The following is a 26,796-nucleotide window of genomic DNA, read 5'->3' on the forward strand; positions in this document are numbered from 1 at the left end:
TAAACACACACAGAGAACGGCACGAAGTTTCAAACAACAAAAACTCAACCCAGAGCATTAACTGGAATTCTTCCCCCTCCTTTTTTAGGAAAAACCATCTAACTTTTTACCTTTTATTAGGCTTATTTCCTAAACAAAACAGGGAGTCAGCTTAGGGTAAAGTTACATCTCATGTGCCTATTTACTTATTTAAAGCACAGAGAACCTGCTCAGTATGCACCTGAAGGAGTGAGAGAAATTTCTTTAAGAAACACACACTCCTATGCACTGAGATCGGCTAATGTCTACACTTCTATTCAATTGCAGTAGCTGGCAGGTGCAAAGAGAATGATGATTCCAAATGAAAAGATAAACTATTATCAGCAGTAACATCCTACACTGCGTAGCTATAAGAATACTTGTTGGAAGGCTTTTTCCTCTAAGAGTTTAAAAATCATTCCTGACTACTTTTTAATGACCAGATATATTATCTAGAAACAAAATGCTAAGCAACTCAGAACCTTCATTAAAGTTAAGCTCCTCACTTTCCATCTTCTATGTTCCCCTTAGCACTCTGAATTCATACTTCCCTTGCACAAGTTCTTTATTCCAGAGGGCCAACTATTCCTGTGTTCCATACCTTCACCATCTTACCTACTCTGCTCCTAATTAAATGTCCTTTGTTTTATAAGGTAACAACATATACTAATCTCATCACTGTGCAGGTTGATAGGAAAAGATGTTTTAGGTCAAGTGGGGCCTTCTGTCACTCCTTAAATCAAATACACTACACTTGTGCTCAGATATTACTGGCATAACAATTAACTGAGAATGAAAAAGGGAGAGTCAAGAAAGAAACCCGAGTCAAGTCTTCATGGATTAGCCTTGGGAGGAGACATGTAAACAAAGGAGCTAAAAACCAACAAAATAAAATACCAAGAGGAAAGCTAAAAGGACAATTAAAGCACTTTAAAGTTAGAGCCAGTTCTTTAGAAAAGACCCTCAAGCTGGGAAAAACTGAGGGCAGGAGGAGAAGGCGATAACAGAGGACGAGATGGTTGGATGGCATCACTGACGCAATGGATAAGAGTTTGAGCAAGATCAGGGAGATGGTGAAGGACAGGGAGGACTGGCGTGTTGTAGTCCATGGGATTGCAAAGAGTTGGACACAAGTGAGTGACTGAATAATGAAAAGTCAGTGCAAGTTACTCAGGACTAAAAGGCCCTAGAGGCAAACAACAGAATGGGAAAGACTAGAGATCTCTTTAAGAAAATTAGAGACACCAAGGGAACATTTCATGCAAAGATGGGCTCGATAAAGGACAGAAACGGTATGGACCTAACAGAAGCAGAAGATATTAAGAAGAGGTGGCAAGAATACACAGAAGAACTGTATGGAAAAGAGCTTTACAACCCAGATAATCACGATGGTGTGATCACTCACCTAGAGCCAGACATCCTGGAATGTGACGTCAAGGGGGCCTCAGAAAGCATCACTATGAACAAAGCTAGTGGAGGTGATGGAATTCCAGTTGAGCTATTTCAAATCCTGAAAGATGATGCTGTGAAAGTGCTGCACTCAATATGCCAGCAAATTTGGAAAACTCAGCAGTGGCCACAGGGCTGGAAAAGGTCAGTTTGCATTCCAATCCCAAAGAAAGGCAATGCCAAAGAATGCCCAAACTACCGCACAATTGCACTCATCTCACACACTAGTAAAGTAATGCTCAAAATTCTTCAAGCCAGGCTTCAGCAATATGTGAACTGTGAACTTCCAGATGTTCAAGCTGGTTTTAGAAAAGGCAGAGGAACCAGAGATCAAATTGCCAACATCCGCTGGATCATAGACAAAGCAAGAGAGTTCCAGAAAAACATCTATTTCTGCTTTATTCACTATGCCAAAGCCTTTGACTGTGTGGATCACAATAAACTGTGGAAAATTCTGAAAGAGATGGGAATAACAGACCACCTGACCTGCCTCTTGAGAAATCTGTATGCAGGTCAGGAAGCAACACTTAGAACTGGACATGGAACAACAGACTTTCCAAATGGGAAAAGGAGTACATCAAGGCTGTATATTGTCACCTTGCTTATTTAACTTCTTTGCAGAGTACATCATGAGAAATGCTGGTCTGGAAGAAGCACAAGCTGGAATCAAGACTGCCGGGAGAAATATCAATAACCTCAGATATGCAGATGACACCACCCTTATGGCAGAAAGTGAAGAGGAGCTAAAAAACCTCTTGATGAAAGTGAAGGAGGAGAGCAAAAAAGTTGGCTTAAAGCTCAACATTCAGAAAACAAAGATCATGGCATATGGTCCCATCACTTCATGACAAATAGATGGGGAAACAGTGGAAACAGTGGCTGACTTCATTTTGGGGGCTCCAAAATCACTGCAGATGGTGACTGCAGCCATGAAATTAAAAGACATTTACTCCTTGGAAGAAAAGTTATGACCAACCTAGATAGCATATTGAAAAGCAGAGATTACTTTGCCAACAAAGGTCCATCTAGTCAAGGCTATGGTTTTTCCAGTGGTCATGTATGGATGTGAGAGTTGTACTGTGAAGAAAGCTGAGTGCTGAAGAACTGATGCTTCTGAACTGTGGTGCTAGAGAAGACTCTTGAGAGTCCCTTGGACTGCAAGGAGATCCAACCAGTCTATCCTAAAGGAGATCAGTACTGGGCGTTCACTGGAAGGACTGATGCTGAAGCTGAAACTCCAATACTCTGGCCACCTCATGTGAAGAGTTGACTCATTGGAAAAACTCTGATGCTGGGAGGGATTGGGGCCAGGAGGAGAAGAGGATGACAGAGGATGAGATGGCTGGATGGCATCACTGACTCGATGGACATGAGTTTGAGTGAACTCTGTGAGTTGGTGATGGACAGGGAGGCCTGGTGTGCTGTGATTCATGGGGTCACAAAGAGTTGGACACGACTGAGTGACTGAACTGAACTGAACTGAAATTTACTACTTATATTAGAGAAGCCAGACAACAACTCTATAGACTAAGGGTACAACTCCTATATCATATTCTTCTACAGAACTACTGCATCAGAATAACATCTTACAGAAAGTGAATTAACACATTCTAGGTTATAACTAAATAATTAAATCATTTCTAGGTTATGTGGCCTTGAGCAACTGATCTCTCAGCTTCAATTTCTTCATTATAAAACAGTCGAATAATCTCATGATATTTTGGGTTTGCTAAATCAAAAAGTGGATATCATAAAAAGGGCCTTTGAAAGTGCCATATAAGTCAAACCTAAGGAAACATAGTTGTATATATCCTGCACTAGTACTGTTCAGATCAACACAGCCAGTGTCGGTCACAGCTCTAGAAAAGATCAAAATCTCTGATAACAGCAGCTTTCGAATCCTCCATCCAAATCCCTTGGGGTCATACATGTTTCACAATTCTTCAAACTGAGAAAAGCTATACAGAATATATACTTCTCATTTCCTAATACCCCCAGAAATTCTGAGGCAGCAATCATGACTATCCTGAAGTAGAATATATGATGAATACTCACTATAAGGGAGATCAATATTAGATCTTCATGTAAACTCAGGTTTTGCCATTAAACTTGTTGAGTTACAAAACTGAGGGCTAGAGCTTAGCCTGTGTTATCAGTCCCAAACTGTTCCAAAGATAAACAGTTTTTTCCAAAATAAGCTGAGAACCTACAGTTAAATTCACCTGAGTCAAATAAAACAAAACCTATTTTCTATTTATCTCCCATTTCCCTTTGCTTTCCTGAAAATTAAACCTTAGCATCCATCCCTCCAAGATGAGGGACAGAGACCAGCACAAAGGCAAAGAGAAATAAGTTAACTCCTGGCTTTAGGGTTTTCAAGAAGACATGTTGAGGATGAGTTGATCTTCAGTGGAAATTTGCCTCATGTGCTGATTTTAGGCTCTTGGGCCTGTAGAAGATATTCCATTGTCCCTAGTTCTCAATAAATGTTACCTCTCACAGCTCATATTGACAACACACTGAATTTATAAGATCTGAAAAATGTTATACATCATACTGTTAGTCTTATTTAAGATTATGATCACATGGCACCCAATAAAAATGAAGAAAGCTTACTAATGATGGAACATGTCATGAACTTATCTTGAGTCTTTTCTTCAAATTTTTCTTTAGCATTTTTTGACCACTGCATTGTCCCTTTATATGGTTCAATATAGGCCAGCTTACATTTAATTGCCTATGTCAAACAAAATTGCATCATTAAGAAAGTAACATTAACATAGTTATTTTAGAATTCAAGTATTAAATGCATACAAAACCAAACTTTGCATTTGAGTTTAATACATATTTAGAAAACAAACAAATGTCCAAAGATCTCTCTAACAATACTTATAAATACAAACAGCTGGAATCAACAGAGTATGGAATTATGAGGTACAAACTAATATATAGAAAATAAGCTACAAGGATATATTGTACAACAAAGGAAATATAGCCAATATTTTATGATAACTATAAATGGAGTATAACTTTAAAAAATTGTGGTGGGATGATTTGGGAGAATGGCATTGAAACATGTATACTATCATGTAAGAAACGAATCACCAGTCTATGTCCGATGCAGGATACAGCATGCTTGGGGCTGGTGCACAGGGAGGACCCAGAGAGATGTTATGGGGAAGGAGGTGGGAGGGAGGTTCATGTTTGGGAACGCATGTACACCCGTGGTGGATTCATGTCAATGTATGGCAAAATCAATACAGTATTGTAAAGTAAAACAAAGTAAAAATTAAAAAAAAAATTGTGACTCACTATTTTGTACACTTGTAACTTGTATAATACTGTACACCAACTATGTCAATTAAAAAAATAAAATTCCCAGTAGCTTATTAAAAAATACCAAAACCAAAGACGAAACAAAAAACCCCAGAATACTTTGTTGAATGAATCATTTTATACTCAGATCCTGGAAAAATAAGCATCCACTGAAAGAACTGCAGATATTAATACTATGATACACTGTTAAATGAAAATGCAGGTTATAGGACTATATATAGTCTAATCTCATAATTGTTAAAAACACAGAAGATGCATCTTAGAAGTATATATATGAAAAATACTGAATAATTCTGAGTGATCCCTCCATTTTATCATCTATGCTGCTGCTGCTAAGTCGCTTCAGTCGTGTCCGACTCTGTGCAACCCCCATAGACAGCAGCCCACCAGGCTCCCCCGTCCCTGGGATTCTCCAGGCAAGAACACTGGAGTGGGTTGCCATTTCCTTCTCCAATGCATGAAAGTGAAAAGCCAAAGGGAAGTCGCTCAGTCGTGTCTGACCCTCAGTGATCCCAAGGACTACAGCCTTCCAGGCTCCTCTGTCCATGGGGTTTTCCAGGCAAGAGTATTATATTTTCAAGTTTTTCCTGTATTATTTTATCTATTTTAAATGAAAAATTCTGCTTAACAATAATTCAAATACTGGGAGTATATAAATTAGGAAATAAGCCTCCTTAACCATACTTATCTCTGGGGAGTAGGATTCCAAGAGAAGGGTAAGTTTTTTACTTATTCTTCCAGACATCTTTCTCTTGCACACGTTACATATACTTAAACATAAATGGGATCACAGTAAAACCACTTCTGTAATGACTTTTTTCACATAATACATCATATTCTTACTACATTGTACAGTTATTTCAAAATAATACATTAAAAGCTGCAGACCAGTAAGTACTTATAAAAACACACATATTATATACATAATTATAATTAATGCTTATTTGCTAAGATACATATTACTTCTTTAATAGTAATTACAGAAACTTTGATAGCCATGAGTCAGAAATTATTTACAGGAAAACTGTAGTTAAAATAACATTTCTATAGTAAAAATGACTTCAAAAATACTTCCATGTTTGTACTGACATTCTAAACCTATGATTCACAGTAAGTAGATTACCTTCTCTGCAGGATTCAGAAATTCATCCTTTATCTTACGCATGTCTTTAAGTGTTATTTTTGCTGTATTGCCAAAGTCCACATATTTAACTTCAACTTCACGATGTCCAGGCAAACCTTCAAAAATTATGAAACTGGAAATCACAAACTTGGAAAAAACATTATCTAGCAAAGTTTAGACTGATCTACAATCAACTAGATTAGAATGTCTTTATGTTTAACATACAAACTATTTTTTTAATGTAAAAAATATTTCTAATATTTTCTCACAAAACCAACCATAATGTATAGTTGGTTCAGACTTGGTGAATGAGAAACTAACAATTTAAAGATATCAAAAGATAACCAAAATCAGGATAACAAAATCATCCAATGCTATGTGTTACAGCCTAAAAGTTAAGAATTAGATCTGAGTTAAGACACTTAAATGACATGCAACTGTGAGGAAATCTAATTAATATCTCTAAGATACTACCCTGAGCAAATTACTTTTTTTCTCTCAGCCTCATTAGTTCATCTGTAGAGTGGGTGCACCAATAGAGTCAGATCTTAAGACTGTTTTTGATGATTCACCTACTTAAAATACACTTTGCAAAGCACCAAACACAAACTAAGCACTTAATGTTTGTTAGTCAACATAGGCAATTAAACAAGGCAAGCAACTTAATGATCAAGGCACAGACCGATTCATATAATAATATCTAACAGTGAAATTTTAAAAAATTATCTGTAGATATTATGAAAAATGAGCAGAAACAGACCTCTATGTCAAACTAGTTTTCATATTTTGAGATACCAGAGAAATCTCTGGAACATTCAAATAGACTGAAGCATGAATAAAGCTCTATCTTTTTATAAACACTCATTTTGACTGTTTAGCCCCTCTAAGCACATGTGTTTACAGTGCCACAAAACTTTTTACTTTCAAATTTATAAACTTCTACAGAATACAATTTCAAAATGGAAAAAGTTCAGGTATTCTCTGCTCCTAGGGAGAAGTGAAAACAAATGGAATAACACCAGCACTACCTAAGATGGCACTCAAGCAGAGCCTGAAAAGACGTATGTACCTTAAGTGTAAGGTAAAGAGGTGAGGAAAATGCTCCATGAGAGTAAACCTAAAAAGTAAACGGGATTCAGAAAACTAGCAGCTGAATCTAGGAAAACAAGCGACATAACTCCCCAGAATAACAACAGTGCAGTAAGCCTAGATGACAAGCAGTCTACATGGAGCAGGTGATGGAATGATGTTTTTCACTGTCACAAAAGAAAAAATCAAACCAACATTATATGAAAAGTCTTATCACGTAGAAAATTATTTTAAACTATTAGGAAAATGTAGCCATAACTTTTTAAAAAAAGTGAAAAACTGATGGAATTATCAACTCAGAATTAAAGTTATACTTTATGGAACAGCACTGAAAATACTTGCACAGAATATGAATTTAACTAAAAACTGTGATATAACTGTGGAGGAGAGAGTGGGGACAAAACAGCTAAAAGAGATCTAAAACTCATCTAATACATTTACTACCTAAGACTGAAGTATATCTACAAAGTATTATATATTATTTAGAAGAAATAACAGATAAATGACAAAGAAAGCCAAAAGAATTAAAAGTATTTGTCTTTTCAGTGGAGAGTGGAGTATGTTGTAGGTCACTTAGAACTATTTCTTAAATAAGGCAAATGTTAGAAAACAAAATAATGGTAAAGTCCTAGTCAAAGCAAATGAAATCTAAGGAGCCAGAGGTTCATCTATCAACATTATCACTAGCTTTCTAAAACCAGATGACAGAGCAAAACTCTAAGATCAGACAATATCACTTTAACGATTTAATTTGTACTGACTCAAATGATATCAATTTTTAAATTAAACATCTCCCTGAGGAAATAGTGTGCAATTTCCTACCAATAACTTTTGCTCGGTACCAAACTCCATCTTCAAATTTAGCGACACAGGCTTGATCTTGAACTGGACAGAGGATTTCCAGATTTTCTGCATCTTCACTTTTATAGAATTCCTCAATTCCCTTTAATAGAAATAAAAAATCCAGGCTCTCTATCTAAGAAAGAGATATTAAAGCAGGATTACAGCATTATAGTTTCACAGAAACTTAAAATTTAAATGTTCCATATATTATAGGCACTGCTCATAAAATGATCAAATATTAGAATTGATTAAGACATAAACAGTCATGTAATTTATGTTTGAAATATTCTGCTACTGCTGCTAAGTAACTTCAGTCATGTCCAACTCTGTGCGACCCTGTAGACCGCAGCCCACCAGGCTCCCCTGTCCCTGGGATTCTCCAGGCAAGAATACTGGAGTGGGTTGCCATTTCCTTCTCCAATGCATGAGAGTGAAAAGTCAAAAGTGAAGTCGCTCAGTCGTGTCTGACTCTTAGCGACTCCATGGACTGCAGCCCACCAGGCTCCTCCATCCATGGGATTCTCCAGGCAAGAGTACTGGGGTGGGCTGCCATTGCCTTCTCCAATATTCTGCTACAGAAGTAGTATATAAAAATTAACATATATAGACATAACAAAAATTTATAAAAGTCACAGTCTTCCAGATATCTTAAGTTATCCTTCCATATTTTTTTCTTTTTTTTGGCTGTGCCATGCAGCATGTCAGAACTTACTTCCCTGACGAGGGACTCAGTCTGAGCCCACAGCAGTAAAAGCACCAAGTCCTAACTACTAGACCACCAGAGAACTCTTGCTTCTAGATCTTTTTCTAAACACATTTCCATGTTATTTTTTTTTTTTTACCAAAAATCAGACCATACCATACCATACAATTTGATAATCTGCATTTTTCTATCAATTCTCACATTTTCTGTTTCAGCAAGTGCTCCTACTAGTACTTTTAAATCATACTATATTTCCCTAACTGAAGACACTTGAGAGTCCTTTGGACTGCAAGGAGATCAAACCAATCAATCTTAAAGGAAATCATTTGAATATTCATTGGAAGGATTGATGCTGAAGCTGAAGCTCCAATACTCTGGACACCTGATGCAAACAGCTGACTCATTAGAAAAGACCCTGATGCTGGAAAAGATTGAAGGCAGGAGGAGAAGAGAACAACAGAGAAGGAGATGGTTGGATGGTTGGTATCACTGACTTGATGGACATGAGTCTGAGCAAGCTTCAAGAGTTGGTGATAGACAGAGAAGCCTGCATGCTGCAGTCCATGGGGTCGTAAAGAGTTGGACACGACTGAGTGATTGAACTGAACTGACCAAACCCAGTAGCCAATCTAAGACTACTTGTTATCTTTGGTCATCTAAATAAGTGTTATAAATTTGTGTAGTTTTCTTTTAAAAATGATCCTGTCTTGTTAAAGATAGTCTGCTATTTTTCTGTAGAATGCCTCATCTTCTGGATTTATGCGGTTATCCTATTATTTACCTTCTTCCTCCACTAAGTTAGGGTATATGCCCTGAATTTCCTCAAAACAGAAAGTTATATCTACAAGTTTGATGGATTCAAGCCAAATCCTTTGGCTAGAATACATCATAGTTGCAACACATCAGAAGACAGCATTACTCACTGTTAATAAGCTAAGATTCATCTATGGAATGGGGTGGCAACTCTCATCCCTTCTCTGGACAGTTACGTGTTTCCCTTGTGATCATCAAGTAATTCATGTATGCTACTTTGGCAATGTATGAATGCCCAATTTCCCATCAGCCATCCATCTAATGGTTTTAAACTGAACTGATAAATCTTTAAATCAGTAATTTCAGTAGAGTTTGTGAAAAGACTGTGTAACGCAGTAGAGGTTTACTTTATTAAACAGGTTTATCTAGTTATTTTAAAACACAGTTCCTGAAGTTCCTACACTACTTAAAACATAGTAAAACAAAACCAAGGACAACTGTTTATTTCTCCAAATACCAATTCTTAAAGTTAAAAAGTATTTTAAAAACCATCTCAAATGGTCAAAAAATGAGGTTTTTCTCTTTTGTGAGTATAATAATGGAAGTGGAAATTTTCTGAAATTTTTGTTATTTCATTAAAAAGTTTTAAAACTATTTAAAGCCTTCTAAACCTTTATTTCTAAGTAGGTAGTATTCATATTCTTCCACTAACAGGCTATTCAAATGGAATCACTGAAATATTCAACAGACAAGTGACAGTAACAAAATCCCAGACTCTGAAGCTCCAAGCTCTCATTTCCCCATAGAAACACTGACAAGACGAGAAACCATCTGAACCAACTTTGTTAGGGCTCGAACTCTGAACCAACTTTGTTAGGGCTCTGGAAAACAGTTAAGGCTTATAGCATTGAAGCAAACACCCAATTAAGCTTTCAACATTCAAGGAAGTCAACATAAACATTTGCCAAACACAAGCTAAAAAACAGACACTTCAGTGATCACACACAAGCAATAGTATTTGCAAACAGTTTGAAAAAGTCTCAAAAGAGAAAAACTACCACAGTTTTCAGCAGTTTAAAACAAATCCAGTTATGTATTGGTGCACGTGCGTGGGGGCTATCTTATTTTCAGAGGTTTACTGTATTATAATAGTTGATGCCTAATTTTCAACAAGAAATCAGAAGACATACAAAGAAATAGGAAAACATGGCTCATTCCAAGTAACAAAGTTCAGGTCAGTTCAGTCACTCAGTCGTGTCCGACTCTCTGCGACCCCATGAACTGCAGCATACCAGACCTCCTTGTCCATCACTAACTCCCGGAATTTACCCAAACTCATGTCCATTGACTCGGTGATGCCATCTAACCATCTCATCCTTCTGCCGCCCCCTTCTCCTCCTTCCTTCAATCTTTCCCAACATCAGGGTCTTTTCAAATGAGTCAGCTCTTCGCATCAGGTGGCCAAAATACTGGAGTTTCAGCTTCACCACATCAGTCCTTCCAATGAATATTCAGGATTGATTTCCTTTAGGATTGACTGGTTGGACCTTCTTGCAGTCCAAGGGACTCTCAAGAGTCTTCTCCAACACCACAGTTCAAAAGCATCAATTCTTCTGTGCTCAGCCCTCTTTATAGTCCAACTCTCACATCCATACATGACCACTGGAAAAAACATAGCCTTGACTAGATGGACCTTTGTTGGCAATGTCTCTGCTTTTTAATATGCTGTCTAGGTTGGTCATAACTTTTCTTCCAAGGGGTAAGCATCTTTTAATTTCATGGTTGTTGTCACCATCTGCAGTGATTTTGGAGCCCACAAAAATAAAGTCTGCCACTGTTTCCACATCTATTTCCCATGAAGTGATGGGACCAGATGCCAAGATCTTGGTTTTCTGAATGTTGAGCTATAAGCCAACTTTTCACTCTCCTCTTTCACTTTCATCCAGAGGCTCTTTAGTTCTTCTTTGCTTTCTGCCATAAGGGTGGTGTCATCTGCATATCTGAGGTTATTGGTATTTCTACTGGCAGTCTTGATTCCAGCTTGTGCTTCATCCAGCCCAGCATTTCTCATGATGTACTCTGCATAGAAGTTAAATAAGCAGGGTAACAACATACAGCCTTTTCCTATTTGGAACCAGTCTGTTGTTCCATGTCCAGTTCTAACTGTTGCTTCCTGACCTGCATACAGATTTCTCAAGCGGGAATACCAGACCTAGTATTCCCATCTCTTGAAGTATTTTCCAGGTTGTTGTGATCCACACAGTCAAAGGCTTTGGCATAGTCAATAAAGCAGAAATAGATGTTTTTCTGGAACTCTCTTGCTTTGTCTATGATCCAACGGATGCTGGCTCCTCTGGTTCCTCAGCCTTTTCTAAAAACAGTGAACATCTGGAATTTCACAGTTCATGTATTGTTGAAGCCTGGCTTGGAGAATTTTGAGCATGTGAAATGAATGCAACTGTGCAGTAGTTTGAGCATTCTTTGGCATTGCCTTTCTTAGACCTACTTTAATGACCTCATTTTAACTTGATTATCTCTATAAATACTCTGTCTCCAAATAAGGTCATGTTTTGAGTTTCTGGGGGTTATAGTGCCAATGTATCTTTTAGGGGGAGACGTAAATCATCCTGTAATACTTAACCGGTTGGATTTGTAGATTTGTGTATGTCATCAAATTTGGGAAGTTGTTGGTCGTTATTTCTTCAGATAATCTTTCTGTTCCAACAAGATGGTTGGATGGCAACACCAACTCAATGGACATGAATTTGAGTAAACTCCGGGAGTTGGTGATGGACAGGGAGGCCTGGTATGCTTCAGTCCATGGGGTCACAAAGAGTCAGACACGACTGAGCAACTGAACTGAAAGTAGGTCTTAATCCAGTATGACTAGTTTCCTTATTCAGTTCAGTCACTCAGTTATGTCTGATTCTTTGTGACCCCATGGACTGCAGCACGCTAGGCTTCCCTGTCCATCACCAACTCCCAGAGCTTGCTTAGACTCATGTCCATTAAGTCGGTAATGCCATCTAACTATCTCATCCTCTGTTGTCCCCTTCTCCTCTTGCCTTCAATCTTCCCCAGCATCAGTCTTTTTCCAATGAGTCAGTTCTTTGCATCAGGTGGCCAAAGTACTGGAGTTTCAGCTTTACCATCACTCTTTCCAATGACTATTCAGGACTGATTTCCTTTAGGATTGGCTGGTTTGATCTCCTTGCTGTCCAAGGTGCTCTCAAGAGTCTTCTCCAACACAGTTCAAAAGCATCAATTCTTTGGTGCTCAGCTTTCTGTTTATGGTCCACCTCTCACATTCATACATGACTACTGGAAAAACCATAGTTTTGACTAGACGGACCTTTATCAACAAAGTAATCTCTCTGTTTTTTAATATGCTGTCTAGGTTGTCATAGCTTTTCTTCCTATGAGCAAGCATCTTTCAATTTCATGGCTGGAAAAAAGGAGTAAAATTGGGCAAAGAGAGAGAGACACACACACACACAGTAGAATGCTCATAAAGGTTAAGGTAGAAAATGGAGTGAAGTAGAAGCCACTGAACACCAATATTTTCCAGCTAACCACCAGCAATTAGGGAAATAGATTCATTCTCACTTATGACCTTCAGAAAGAACCAACACTACCAACAACTTGACCTCAATACCTCCAGACTTCAGAACTGTGAGACAATAAACTTACATTGTTTAAGCAACTTAATTGGTGGAACTTTCTTATGATACTCTAAGGAATGAATATAGATTTTGAAATGGGAAAGCAGGGTACTGTTGTAATAAATACCTAACATTACAGGAGAAGCTTTGAAACTGGGTTATGAGCAGAAAGAAGAGGAAGAATTATGAGGTACCTGAATGAAAAAAATCCAGATTACCCTGGAAAGATTATTGGTAGGAATATGGATGCTAAAGGTGCTTCTGGTGAGATTTCATAGAGAAATGAGGAATATGATACTGGAAACTGGAGGAAAGGAAATCCTTGTTACACACAGGTAGAGAACTTGGATATTTAGCTGAAGAGATTGCTAAGTAAAGTGTCAAAGTGTCAGCCTGGTTTCTCCTTGCTGCTTATAATAAAATGTGAGAAGACAAAGATAAATTGAAGAATAAATTGTTAAACATGAAGGAACCAGAATCTGAAGATTCAGAAATTTCTTAGCCTATTTGTATTTCAAAAAATGAGAAAGCAAGCTCTGGAGAGAACATCAAGGGCATGGCTGGACAGTGTCTGCTGAAGGGAATATGGATGTTATGATTTATGAAGCCAATCAATCATCTCAGCAGAAACACTGCCAGCCTGAACTGAAGGGGACAGAGGTGAGAGGAAATGAAGCAGAGAGGGGTGGTGGGCTCATGAGATTCTACAGGCATGAACAAAGCTGACAGAGTGATCTGGTCATGAACATGTTTCAAGAAAACAGGAGTGATTTTGAAGGTGATTCAGAGGCTCGAGTGTGTGCCACTGCTATTGCAGGCCCAGAGCACACAGAGCTGAAAGGCAGGGCTGTCTCCTCCTCTGTTCCAGGGATGGGGCCTCCTTCTGTGTTTCAGAGTCAGGACAACTCCTCAATTCTAATGGATGAGGCTGCTGCAGGATTGAGGGGGAAAGGCCACACCCCAGGGGGACTGGAGGACGGATCATCCAGCCACTGAGGATTATTCTAAAGCCATAAGACTAATGGAATTCTTCCTGCTAGGGTTTGGACTTACTGTCTATTCTCACAGATTTAGAGATAGAGAGGAGTTCTGGCCTAGCTTCAGTTAAAGAATTCTTACTTATACCTGATTGAGCTAATCAGAATTTAGCGATTTTATATGATATTCTGGACTTAGACTTGATGCAAGATAATTAAGATTTTTTTGGAACACTGGGATGGGGTGACTGCATGTGAGGAGGAAATTTTTGATAGAGCAGAGAGTGGATTGCTTATGACTTGGTTTGTGTCCTCCCCTCAAATTATACTAAAGTTCTAACCACCTCCTCCAGGACCTCAATGTGTCCTTATTTGGACATAGAGTTTTACAGACAGGATCAAGTTAAAATAAAAGTTTTAGGCTGGAGTTAATTCAATATGACTGGTGTCTGTATTAAAAAGCTGAGACAGACAAGTTACACAGAGAGATTGCCATGTGAAGGAAGCAGAGACTGTGACGATGCAGCAGAAGCCAAGGAGTGCTAAAGATTGCCAGCAAATCACCAATCTAGTCCAGAGACATGGGACAAATCTCCGCCCCTGCCCCAACCTCAGAAGGAAGGAACCAACTCTGATGACACCCTGACCTTAAACCTGTAAACTCCAGAACTGGGAGTCAATACATTTCTGCTTTTAAAACTATCTACTTTGTGGCATTTTTTGTGGGGGGCACCATGCAGCTTGTGGGATTTTAGTTCTTCAACTAGGGACTGAAACCAGCCCTTGCTAGTGAAAGAAGAGTCCTAATCAATCACTGAACCACCAGGGAATTCCCTGTTGGACTTTGTTATAGCAGGCTTAGCATGTTAGTATACTCAAAAAACCCAAGTTAGGATAAATTCAAAGAGAGACACACTAGATGCATGATGAACAAACTGTCAATAGCCCTAAAAAGAGAACTGTTAAAGCAGCAAGAGAAAAGTGACTTGTCAGATATAAGGGATCATCAATAAGATGATCAGCAGATTTTTCATCAGAAACCTTGGAGGTCAGAATATAATCAGAAGACACACTTAAAAGAGCTAAAGAAAGAACTGTCAACTGAGAATTATAGATCCAGCAAGACTATCCTTCAAAAATGAGGGAGTAATAAGCCATTCACAGATAAACAAGAGGTAAGGAAGTTCACTAGACCTGCCTTATAAAAAAGGCTAAAGGGAGTCTTTCAGAAGGAAATGAAAGGATGCTAGAGCGTAACATAAATTCACATTAAGATATACATATCTGTGATTAATAAACACACCAATATGAAAGCCAGTATTATTAACTTTGGTTTCTAACTCTACTTTCATTTTCTACAAGATTTAAAAGACAAATGCACACAAATAATTATAAGTCTACATTATTGAGTATTTGATATACAAAGATTAATTTTTGAGATTGATATTATTTAAAAGGGAAATGGAGCTATACAAAAGTAGGGTTTTGTGCAGTTAAAGTCGATATTAATTCAGACTAGATTTCTGTAGGATGTTTCACATAACTTTAATTACACATAATTTTTACACATAATTACACATAACTTAAGGATGTTATGTGTAATCCTCATGGTAACAATAAACACATATACAAAAGGAACCAAATGACACTACAGTTTTGTCACACCCATGTTCACTGCAGCATCATTCACAATAGTCAAGAGGTAGAACCAAGCCAAATGTTCATCAATGGACGAGTGAATTAACAAAATGTAGTATACACATTAAAAAATGTAGCATACACATACAATGGAATATTTAATTACCCTTAAAGTAAGTCCTATTGCATGCTACAACATGGATGAACCTGGAGGACATTATGGTAAGTGAAACAAACCAGTGACAAAAGGACAAATACAGGTATCCCTGGTATCTGAAAGTAGTGTTCCTATGAAATCTTTTGTAAGCCAAATGTAGTAAAGCAAAGAGGCTGACTTTTCTTTAGTAAGAGCAATGTAGGTTTTTCAGAAAAATGAAATCTGTGTAAACTGAACTTCTAAAAAGCAGGGTACTGTTTGATTCCACTTATAGGAGTATATCTAAATAGTCAAATTCATAGAAGAAAGTAGAACTGTGGTTGTTAGCGTTTGGGGGTAGAATGAAACAGGCAATTAGTGTTCAGGGAGTACCAAGTTTCAGTTTCTCAAGATGAACAAATTCTACAGATCAGCATGCTGTACAATAATGTGAGTTAGTGAATACTACAGAACTGTATATTTTGAAATGGTTAAGAGCAAATTCTGTATATGAAGGACTGACACCTTTCCTTATAAGAATGATAAGAAAGCATGCATGCTTTTGCGTTTGCTATTTAATATAGTTTTATAAGTTCTAGCCAGAGTAATTAGGCAAATATATATATATATATAAGGCATTTATAGTAATTAGGCAAATATATATAAGCCAACCAAATTGACAAGAAATAGGAAAATGATCTCTTTTCTATGTAAAAAACCCTAAAGGTGCCACAAAAATATTAGCAGGTCTAATAAATGGGCTTCCCAGGTGGAGCTAGTGGTAAAGAATCCGACTGCCAATGCAGGAGACAAGAGATGCAGGTTCGATCCCTGGGTTGGGAAGATTCCCTGGAGGAAGGCATGGCAACCCACCCCAGTATCCTTGCCTGGAGAATTCCATGGACAGAGGAGTCTGGCAGGCTACAGCCCATGGGGCCACAAAGAGTTGGACACGATTAAGCACACAAAGATGTAGACCACAAAATGATTACAAAAAATCACATGCATTTCTACACACTAACAATGAACAGTCCAAATGGAAATTAAGAAAACTCATTTTACAGCAGAATAAAAAGAATATACTCAGGAATAAATAAAACTGAGGATACAGACTTGTACACTTGTACAGTACACAGCACTGCTACAAAATAAATGGAAAAACCTTCCATGTTCATGAACTAGAAGATTTAATACTGTTAAGATGTCAATACCCAGGGCTTCCCTGGCTGTCCAGTCGTTAAGAATCTGCCTTCCAGTGCAGGGGACACGGATTCGATCCTGGCCTTGGAGGATCCCACATGCCATGAAATAACCAAGTTCATGTGCCACAACTCTAGAGCCAGCACTCTAGAGCCTGTGAGCTGCAACTACGGAGGCCCATGCATCTAGAGTCCATGCTCTGCAACAAGAAAAGTCACTACAGTGAGAAGCCTGCACACAGCAACAAAGAGTAGCTCCCACTTGCTGCAACTAGAGAAAGCCTTGTAGCAATGAAGACCCAAATAAAGTCATAAATAAATAAAATCTTTTAAAAAAGGATGTCAGTACCCCCAAAAATTTACAATTCAAAGCTATCCCTATCAGAATCCCAATGATGTTTTATGTAGAATAGAAAAACTCATCCTAGAGACTTCCCTGGTGGTCCAGTGGTTATGAATCTGTTTGCTAATGCAGGGAACATGGATTTGATCCCTGATTTGGGAAGATTTTACATGCTGTGGGGCAACTAAGCCCGTGTGCCACAACTACTGAGCCCGTGTGCTGTGACTATTGAAGTTCACACACCCTAGAGCCTATGGTCTACAACAAGAGAAGCCACCACCACAAGAAGCCCTCACACAAAAGCTAGAGAGTAGCCCCCACTTGCCGCAACTAGAGAAAAGCTCACACACAGCAGTGAAGGTCCAGTATAGCCATAAAAAAATAAGTAAAATTTTTAAAAACAGAAAAACTCATCCTGAAAGTCACATGAGATCTCAAGGGACCCGAAAATTCAAAAACAACCTTGAAAAAGAACAAAGTTGGACAGCTCACACATTCTCATTTCAAAACTTGCTACAAAGCCACAGTAAATAAAAGTGTGCCACTCAGCAATCAGATGAGAAACAAAAGGTACCCAACTTGGAAGGAAAGAGTTAAAAATTGCCACTATATGCAAATAACGTGATCCTATAGAAGACCCTATGGACACCACACACACAAAAAAACTGTTCAAAAATAAATGAACTCACCAAAGCAGTAGGACACAAGATTAACATTCAGAAATCAGTTTCATTTCTTTATACTAACTATGAAATATCAGAAAGGGGATGTAAAAACACAATACTTTTTAAAGTTGCACCAAAAAAAATACAGCTATCAAGAAACTTGACCAAGGAAGAGAAAGACTTAATATACTGAGAACCATAAAGTATTAATAAAGGAAATTAAAGAGGACTCAAAGAAATGGAAAGATAATACCATGCTCTTGGACTGGAAGAATATAGTTTAAAAGGCAACACTACCCAAAACAATCTATAGATTGAATGCAATCACAATCAAATCACTCATGTCAGTTTTCATAGAACTAGAACAATAATCCAAAATTTTACACAGAACCTTAAAATACCCAGAACTGCCAAAGTAATCCTGAGGAAAAAAAATAAAGAGGCATAACTCATCCAGATTTCAAACAATACTACAAAGGTCCAGTAATTAATGAAAAGACTGATGTTGAAGCTGAAACTCCAATACTTTGGCCACCCGATACAAAGAGCTGACTTATCTGAAAAGACCCTGATGCTGAGAAAGATTGAAGGCGAGAGGAGAAGGGGACGACAAAGGATGAGATGGTTGGATGGCATCACTGACTCAATGGACATGAGTTTGGGTAAACCCTGGGAGTTGGTGATGGACAGGGAGGCCTGGCATGCTGAGTCCATGGGGTCACAAAGAGTCAGACATGACTTAGTGACTGAACTTAACTGAACAGTAATCAAAGTTGTATGGTATTGATAAAACATCAGACATATGGATCAATGGAACAGAACAGAGAGCCCAGAAATATATACACATGCCTATGATCAGGTGACAGGCTTTGAGTGAGTCCAGCTCAGTCCTGGCTCTACTCTTTTGTAGCCACATGACCTCTGCAAGTTGCTTCAGGCCTTTGATTAGAGTTTCCACTTCTAAATGAAGGTAATATTATCTTCCTCATAAGACTGATGTAAAGATTAATGAGTTAATTCACACAAAGCATTATAGCCTTTAGAATGCATTAATTCATATAGAACATGGACACAAAGGGATGCTGGCAGCTATCTAAAACAAACTCATCAGTCATATATCCAAATAGATAATCGAATGCTTTTAACGGGAATCTATTTTAATGTTCAAATTCAGAATATTACCTAGCAATAAATAAATCTTCATACATTATCAGAAATGGATGTTATTTTATTTTGATCTGCCAGTTCTATATGCTCTCCTGGTTTCTAGATTTCAGAAGGTAGCAAGAAATATTTACACATTAGGGATCCTTCATTTTCCTTCCCCTTCATATTTTCACTAACTTGCAGGATGAAGATTTCCTTCAATTTACTATGAATCACAATTTACTATAAATCACAATTTACTATGAGTTTCTTGTTTAAAGTTGCAGCTACCAAGAAACTTAAAATTTATGGAAGGCTGACAGCAGTTTGTTTGCTCTAGAATGCATACTGGGCACTCATTTCCATTATACATTTTACTTAGCATTTGAAAAAATACATTGTCTCGAAGGACCATTATATACTTACCAACTGAAGATAGAAATCAGAAGGACTATTAATATGACAAACCATAACTGAAACATCTGTCATTTCTTTAGGCAAAATAGGTGGAAGATAGTGTAAGGTCGTATTTTTTTCAGAATGACTTCTTGGTGTTTGAGATCTAAACCTAATTAAAAACATAATTAAAAGCATAAGCAAGAGCCATTTTCCTAAGGTCTCTCTCAGTGAATTGATCTGAAGAAAAGACCTGCACATATACTGATTTATCTACCAAGACTATTTTCCCAATCTTTCTCTTCTAATTTATAATATTTCTTGGCATTATCTTTAATTATCAAATGAGGATAAATAAGAGGTCAGGTCTCAAAACTCAATAATTATCCTTTAAGTTTGTGTTGGAGCATTTTTGATTTTGGCCTATATTTGGTACTCAAAAAGTTTCTACTGTTTTGGTTGACTTGATACGCATGGTCTATGGCAGCACTCAAGGAAGGCCAGCTGAGGGATTTCTGAGGCCCCATTCAGCTACAATACCCTACTTAAGTTTTACAGAATGCAATCTACTTGGGTCACTTCCAGACTCCTGTTATTGCTCAGGACAGAAAGTATCTTCCATTATCTCTGTGGTTACTTTTTATCTCTTTGTTCATCAGAGACAAGAAAGAAAAGAAATATAAGTATCTACTCTAGATTCATATATTAATATACAGTAGTGATCATGATCTTACTCCAAAGCTTAGAAAATTTAAATAGGTAACTGTTAAACACTAATTCTTGAAACCCTAATGGAGCTACTTGTAAGGTTAGCTGCTGCTGCTGCTAAGTCACGTCAGTCGTGTCCGACTCTGCGTGACCCCATAGACGGAAGCCCACCAGGCTCCTTTGTCCCTGGGATTCTCCAGGCAAGAACACTGGAGTGGGTTGCCATTTCCTTCTCCAATGCATGAAAGTGAAAAGTGAAAGTGAAGTCATTCAGTCGTGTCCAACTTTTAGTGACCCCATGGACTGTAGCCTGTGAGGCTCCTCTGTCCATGGGATTTCCCAGGCAAGAGTACCAGGGTGGGGTGCCACTGCCTTCTCCGAAGGTTAGCTAGAGTCTAAAAAAAAAAGCTCACTATCTTACAAGTAACTTCTATTTTGAGCTACCTTAATATCCCTAGTTCCTTAAATCAAATGATCTGAATCCAATTTTCACACAACTGTACTTAGAAAACTCTGACAGAGATATCTTTAAATTCTCAAGAATATGTTACAGTGTGCTCCCTGATAGTCTAGTGCTTAGGATTGGGTGCTCCCTCTTAAGAGTATGTTATAGTTCACTTTAGCGCCCATGTTTTTTAAAGGTAAAATCTGCTATTCTGATCTACAGCTATAACCTTGAAGATATTTATGTTTTAATAAGTTACCTACCTTGCCAGTTCCATAAAAACTAATGCATCTCTAAGAGACACAGGCATATCACTGCTTATTTTATTTGTTGGTGGTTTCTGCAGATCTACAATAAGCACACCATCTTCTTCTTTAAAAACTTTCATTAAAACAGCCTTCTTATTTACCATTTTCAAAAATTCTATTTTAGCTTCTTCTCCCCAGCCTTCACTCTATGGAAAAAGTAAAATTTCAATGTGTTCAGTAATTATAATTAGCTCTAAATGGTACAATATTGTAGATTTAGCTAATAGTAAATTTGAGCAAAGGCACTGAACCAACCATAGATATTTAGAAGCAACTGGGCCCACAAACCCAAGGAGGACAGTCTTTATGTATGTACAACGTACAGATCATACTTGGATTTTATAAACATGGTCTCAAGGTGACCATAAGCTGTTGCACTTCAGGACTTAGTTTTACTTGTGAATATTAATATGAAAATAATAAAATATAAAGATAAAAGAAGTATTGACATACAAATTTCCCCCTTAAATGATGAGATCTAAAAGGTAATTCTAAAAGTATAATGGAAGCCATGTGATACATTAGATATTTATAATCATCATCAGATGCTTTGTTTCCATTACTAACAATATACGAGGCGCATGCTACTTAAATAATAAGGAAAAATACTCACCCATTGAAAAAAATTAAAAAAAAATCATTTTCACTGATCTTTGAATCTTTAAGTACGTATACATTTCACAGGTCAAAACCACATACCCCTTAAAAATAAAAAATTTTCTAAAGGTTTTATGAACATAAAAAGTAAAACCTACTCAGAATAGATAAGTGCAAAAAGAAATGTTTTATCCTTTATAGAATAAAATCAAAACCAAAATAATTTTGAGGAAAACATCAGTGCTAATATTTTCATATGTTTCCTTTTATTTCTTTATTCATTTGTTCATTCTTTCAAATATTTGTTGAATGCCTACTGTGTGCTAGGTGATTTGCTATGTGCTGGAATACAAAGATGAACAAAGGCACAGACTTCTGCTTTCAGACTTTCTAATAATACAACTGCTTAACACGTATTCTTACACACAGTTTCTGTCTTCTAGGAGTTTCAAATCTTTCTGGGGAACAAATATTCATAAATAATAAAAAAGCAGAATGCAATATAGTTAATAAGTAGTGAGCAAAGGATCATGCAAATAGAGAAGAAATGTACAGAAATACCATGTCAAATTTTTTTCTCTCTCCATATTTATTTGACTCTAAAATTTAGTGGTTTACTCAGATATTCACCCATCATTAAGTTCATACACACATATTCAGTATAATTTCCCATTAAGATCAATTCTGATTGTAGAAATGGAAGTTCAATTCCTTTTTCACTTGCACCAATAGTTTATTATGCAAAAGGTATTTAACAAGTGAATAAGTGCCATGAACCTACATTCAGTAATCTGAACCCCAAAGCATAGTTAAAATTGGACTATTTGGCCCCCAAACAAAGTCTCACTTACTGAATTCTGTGGAACAATGTCTTTCAATGAGCATGGATGTGCTAGTGGCTGGACATCTTTCAGCAGTTCTTCGATATATGGCTCAGACTTTCTCAGAACCAGACATAAGTCATTTAGTACGACATGCTGCTTAGCAATGTGCTCTGATCTCACATGAGCATCACCAACTCTGGGAAGAATTCAAGCAATAGTTAATGAAAATAATGCTTCAAGCCCAAGCTTGCCTTAGCCCACAAAAGGTATGCATTTCTACACATTCTCTTATTAAGTTAAATCTTCTAAAAAGTTATATTCTGATTCATACTATCTCATTATATAGATTCAATCTATCTTTTAAAACCACAGACATTATTTCTACCTACAGAATAAATCTCAATAGCCTTTATCTGGATTATCTTTCATATACCTATTCAGTTTAAACTTAAAAGGCATAATGACACATCCAAACAGCAATTTATTTGTTTATAAAGTTATGACCATTTAATAAAACGACCATGCAAGAGTTAATACTGTTCCTTACTACAAGAACATTTTCAATTTGCTTTATCTTGCTAGAAGACTAATGGAAACATTTCTGAACACCTAGAATGAGCTAGACACTATGCCACTTTAATATGCAATAATGAAATTAAAGAAATATGATTAAAAATTTTACTCAATCATCTGGCAACTAACAAACAATTTATTTAAAAGAAAGAAAATTTTTGTGCTTCATTCTCTGCTTTGAAGCAATGTAGAAGATTATTTAAGTTTGAAACATCAAAATGTTCTTTTTCTAAGCTTCCCATCTAGTAGCACTGATAAAGTATAATACTTTGCTAATTTAGTAATGAGTAAGATAAATTTTGGAGCAAAATATACAGTATATGACTTGGAAGTGAAGAAGGATAACTTATTTCTACCTCTTCCCATTTTTCTTTATTCTTTAGTATTACCCCATCACAAGTGTTTCTAAGCAGGCAAGGAATATATAATACTTATAACATACCCTGCAACAATCAGCACTTCAGAATTTCCAAAATCTACCATGAATATTTGTATTAGCGCAACTTCATGGACTGAGAATTTGGTTGGACTACTAAGTTTTCTAATACTTTCACTTCCCATTGGAATTAATTCAGTAATAGTTCCTCGACACCACATTCCATTTTCAATACTGTTGATAAATATTCTTGCACCTACATAATGGAAACAAATGATTATCAATGTTTACAAAGAAAATATCTAATTACCTCTAATTTACAAACAAGTACATTAGATTCTATCACAAAAAAGTCTTAATTAACTTATTAACTGGTGATATAGTACTGAGTCAGTGCTATGAGAGGGATCAAAGGTAGTATATTTTGGCAGTTTCTGTTATACAGAAACTTGTGACCTAGACAGGAAGGTAAAAATACAGAGTATCAAGCCAGCAGTCCTTTATTGAGGACCTGTGCTTTATGAACTATAATAAAGATGAGTAAGACTGTCCTGCTCAAGAAAGGAGAGGAGCCCAAATCCCTTGGGGCACGGTGTGGTGCACCCCACCGCATGTCGGGACTATCAGGACTGGGTTTCAGTGTGGAGAGCCCTTCGTCCTGGGACATGGGGCCTGGCTGGAAAGGCGGCCACCCTCTCAACTGTCATGCATGGCACATTTGTGAGGAACCTGGTACTAAACCATTTGTAGATGACCTGCTTCTCGGACAGGGTTTCCAATGTAGCAGAGCAGCTCCCTTGCTGCAATCTATTCAAAGTCAGCCCTTGACACAAGGGTTTGTAAAAGACAGAAGAAAAAAAAAGAATAAAAAGAAATCTAATTTTTTCTTTAAAAAAAAAAAAGAGAGGAGACTTGCAAGTAAGTGACTATCAATCACTGTACTTGTAACAGTAAAGATTATCCTTGTACATGTACACACACACATGTACAGATACAGACATACTGAAATCTATAAAATACTTAGGTAGCATAAAGGAAGATGCAATGACCTTCTCTTGGTAAAAGGAGAGTAAAAGTAAGGAAACCAAGAAAGGCAGAGCGTGTAAGGCAAAAATTAAGAAATTAATACACAGTGGAGCTCAGAAAAGGGGAAACTGAACCAAAGATCTAACAGCAGAAGAAGACCTTATGGAGGGATCAAATGAACTACAAATTAATAACCAGAAAAAAAATCAAGTTAGAATGAAGCCCGAAATTTTACTTTTACTATCCGCTCGGCAATGTTCTCAGTAGTTTGTGTCTGAATTTACCTTCTCCCCACAACAACCCCACAGATATGCTGCTTCCAGTCCATAGGTAAGGAAACCAGGCAAAGAGAGGCTGCAAATCCAGCCCAAGCCACATGGCTACTTAGAAGAGGGAGGAAAAGAACCCAGGCAGTCTTGGAGCCCATCCTCTTAACAACTGAACTAACATCAGAGATGAATTTGGTAAGATTTGTTCATTTACCATATAGAGAGAGGCTGCAAAATCCCCTCTCCATTTGCTAGTAAGAACAGAATACCTCAGGGGCACACAGGGTAACCTTTCAAGTGCTACCAAAACTTGTACTTGGCCTTGAGACTTTCATCAACCCTTCTCTTATGTTGATACATTATATAACCAATATTCTTAGATTTAAACTATATTCTTAAATGATTCTTTGTTGAAATAGATGAGATAAAAGCCTATTGAAGCCATTTGTTGTTCTTTATAATGAAAAGCTCAGACAGAAAAAGGGAACAAGAGGATATTCAGCTAAAGCACTGTATTACATTTCTCCCCTTAACACTAATTTCTCAAAAGATAAATGAGTATGTAAATAATGTATATCTACCTTGAAATAATTATCCTTGACAACTTAAAGAATGATATTTTGACTTCCTTAGAATATTTTCTGAAACTAAACTGAGCTCTTTTATATACATATTAAATTTAGAGAATTATTTGCAATCATTAAAAATTTAACTATATTTAACACTATACTTCCCTCCTTAGACATTCATAATTTAAAAACGCTTTTTAACTTTAAAAATTATTATTCATTTTATCAGAAGTATATGATGATTCTAATCTTCTGATATTCTGATAAGCTACAAAGATCAGCTGAGAATTAGCAACACTTTTAAAGAACTACTAATATTAAGCTGGGGCTTCTCTGATGGCTCAATGGTAAAGAATCCACCTGCCAATGCAAGAGATGCAGGTTCGATCCCTCAGTCAGGAAGATCTCCTAAGAGAATAAGATGGCAACTAACTGCAGTATTCTTGCCTGGACAGAGGAGCCTTGAGGCTATAGTCCATCAGGCCTCAAAGAGTCAGACACGACTTAGCGACTAAACAACAACAGCAACAAATATAAAGCTGAACAGATAAAATTTAAAAAAAAGCTGAACAGATAATACAGTACTTTTTGATATCAGTTATATACAGGCATTGAATGATATTAATAGAATGAGAAAATGCTCTACTAATAAATCACAGCTTCATTACAGAGTATAATCATATTTAATCAACTATAAAGAAGATATTTGTAATCAAAGCCTGTACTGTATGTACTTAGTCACTAAGTTGTGTCTGACTCTTTGTGACCCCATGGACTGTAGCCCGCCAGGTTCCTCTGCCCATGGGGATTCTCCAGGCAAGAATACTGGATTAGGCTGCCATGCCCTCCTCCAGGGGATCTTCCCAACCCAGAGATCAAACCCAGGTCTCCTGCATTGCAGGCGGATTCTTTGCCATCTGAGCCACCAGGGAAGCCCATGAATACTGGAGTGGGTAGCCTATCCCTTCTCCAAGGGATCTTCTCGACCCAGGAATCAAACTGGGGTCTCCTGCATTGCAGGCAGATTCTTTATCAGCTGAGCTACCAATGAAAGCCTAATTTACGGCAAATTAAGATGCACTGATTAAATTTATCAGCTACCCTCTGTGTGGCACTAGGAAATAGATGCACTGCCCTGCATCTATCTCATTCAGATGTTCAATGACATCTTCAACATCCACATGTGGATAGCAAGGGATGATATGCACACTACAAGAAACACTTAGAGAAATACTTTTCTCTAGAGATAAGGAGACAAATTACTTAACCCATTATGGATTTTATAATTTAAAAAATCTCACAATACTCCATAATGGAGTTTTTGTGTATATTTCACTCAACAGTCAATTTTATGTCCATCAACAAATGGATGGATGAAGATGTGGTACATATATACAATGGAACACTACCCAGCCATAAAAAGATCAAAATAATGCTATTTGCAGCAACATGGTCAGATTAGATTATCATGCTAAGTGAAGTAAGTCAGACAAAGATAAATACCTCATGATATATATAACTTATATGTGGAATCTAAAATATGATATAAGTGAACTTTAGTGAAACAGAAACAGGTTCACAGACCTAGAAAACAGATTTGTGACTACCAAGGAAGAGGGGGGCTG

General features: G+C 37.2%; 1 protein-coding gene across 1 annotated transcript in view; it reads right to left on the reverse strand.

Annotated features, from left to right (window-relative positions):
• RNF17 (ring finger protein 17) overlaps positions 1 to 26,796 on the reverse strand; it is a 115,493-nt gene that overhangs the window by 46,997 nt on the left and 41,700 nt on the right. Inside the window, exons 13-19 of the mRNA XM_069601722.1 lie at positions 23,374 to 23,563; positions 22,386 to 22,554; positions 20,893 to 21,083; positions 19,507 to 19,648; positions 7,838 to 7,991; positions 5,927 to 6,042; positions 4,084 to 4,204 (exon numbers count right to left, since the gene is read on the reverse strand). Of these exons, the coding sequence (XP_069457823.1) occupies positions 4,084 to 4,204; positions 5,927 to 6,042; positions 7,838 to 7,991; positions 19,507 to 19,648; positions 20,893 to 21,083; positions 22,386 to 22,554; positions 23,374 to 23,563 (1,083 nt within the window). The remainder of the gene's footprint in view (positions 1 to 4,083; positions 4,205 to 5,926; positions 6,043 to 7,837; positions 7,992 to 19,506; positions 19,649 to 20,892; positions 21,084 to 22,385; positions 22,555 to 23,373; positions 23,564 to 26,796) is intronic.

Source organism: Ovis canadensis, chromosome 10 (assembly GCF_042477335.2).
Source record: "Ovis canadensis isolate MfBH-ARS-UI-01 breed Bighorn chromosome 10, ARS-UI_OviCan_v2, whole genome shotgun sequence".
Lineage (NCBI taxonomy): Eukaryota > Metazoa > Chordata > Mammalia > Artiodactyla > Bovidae > Ovis > Ovis canadensis.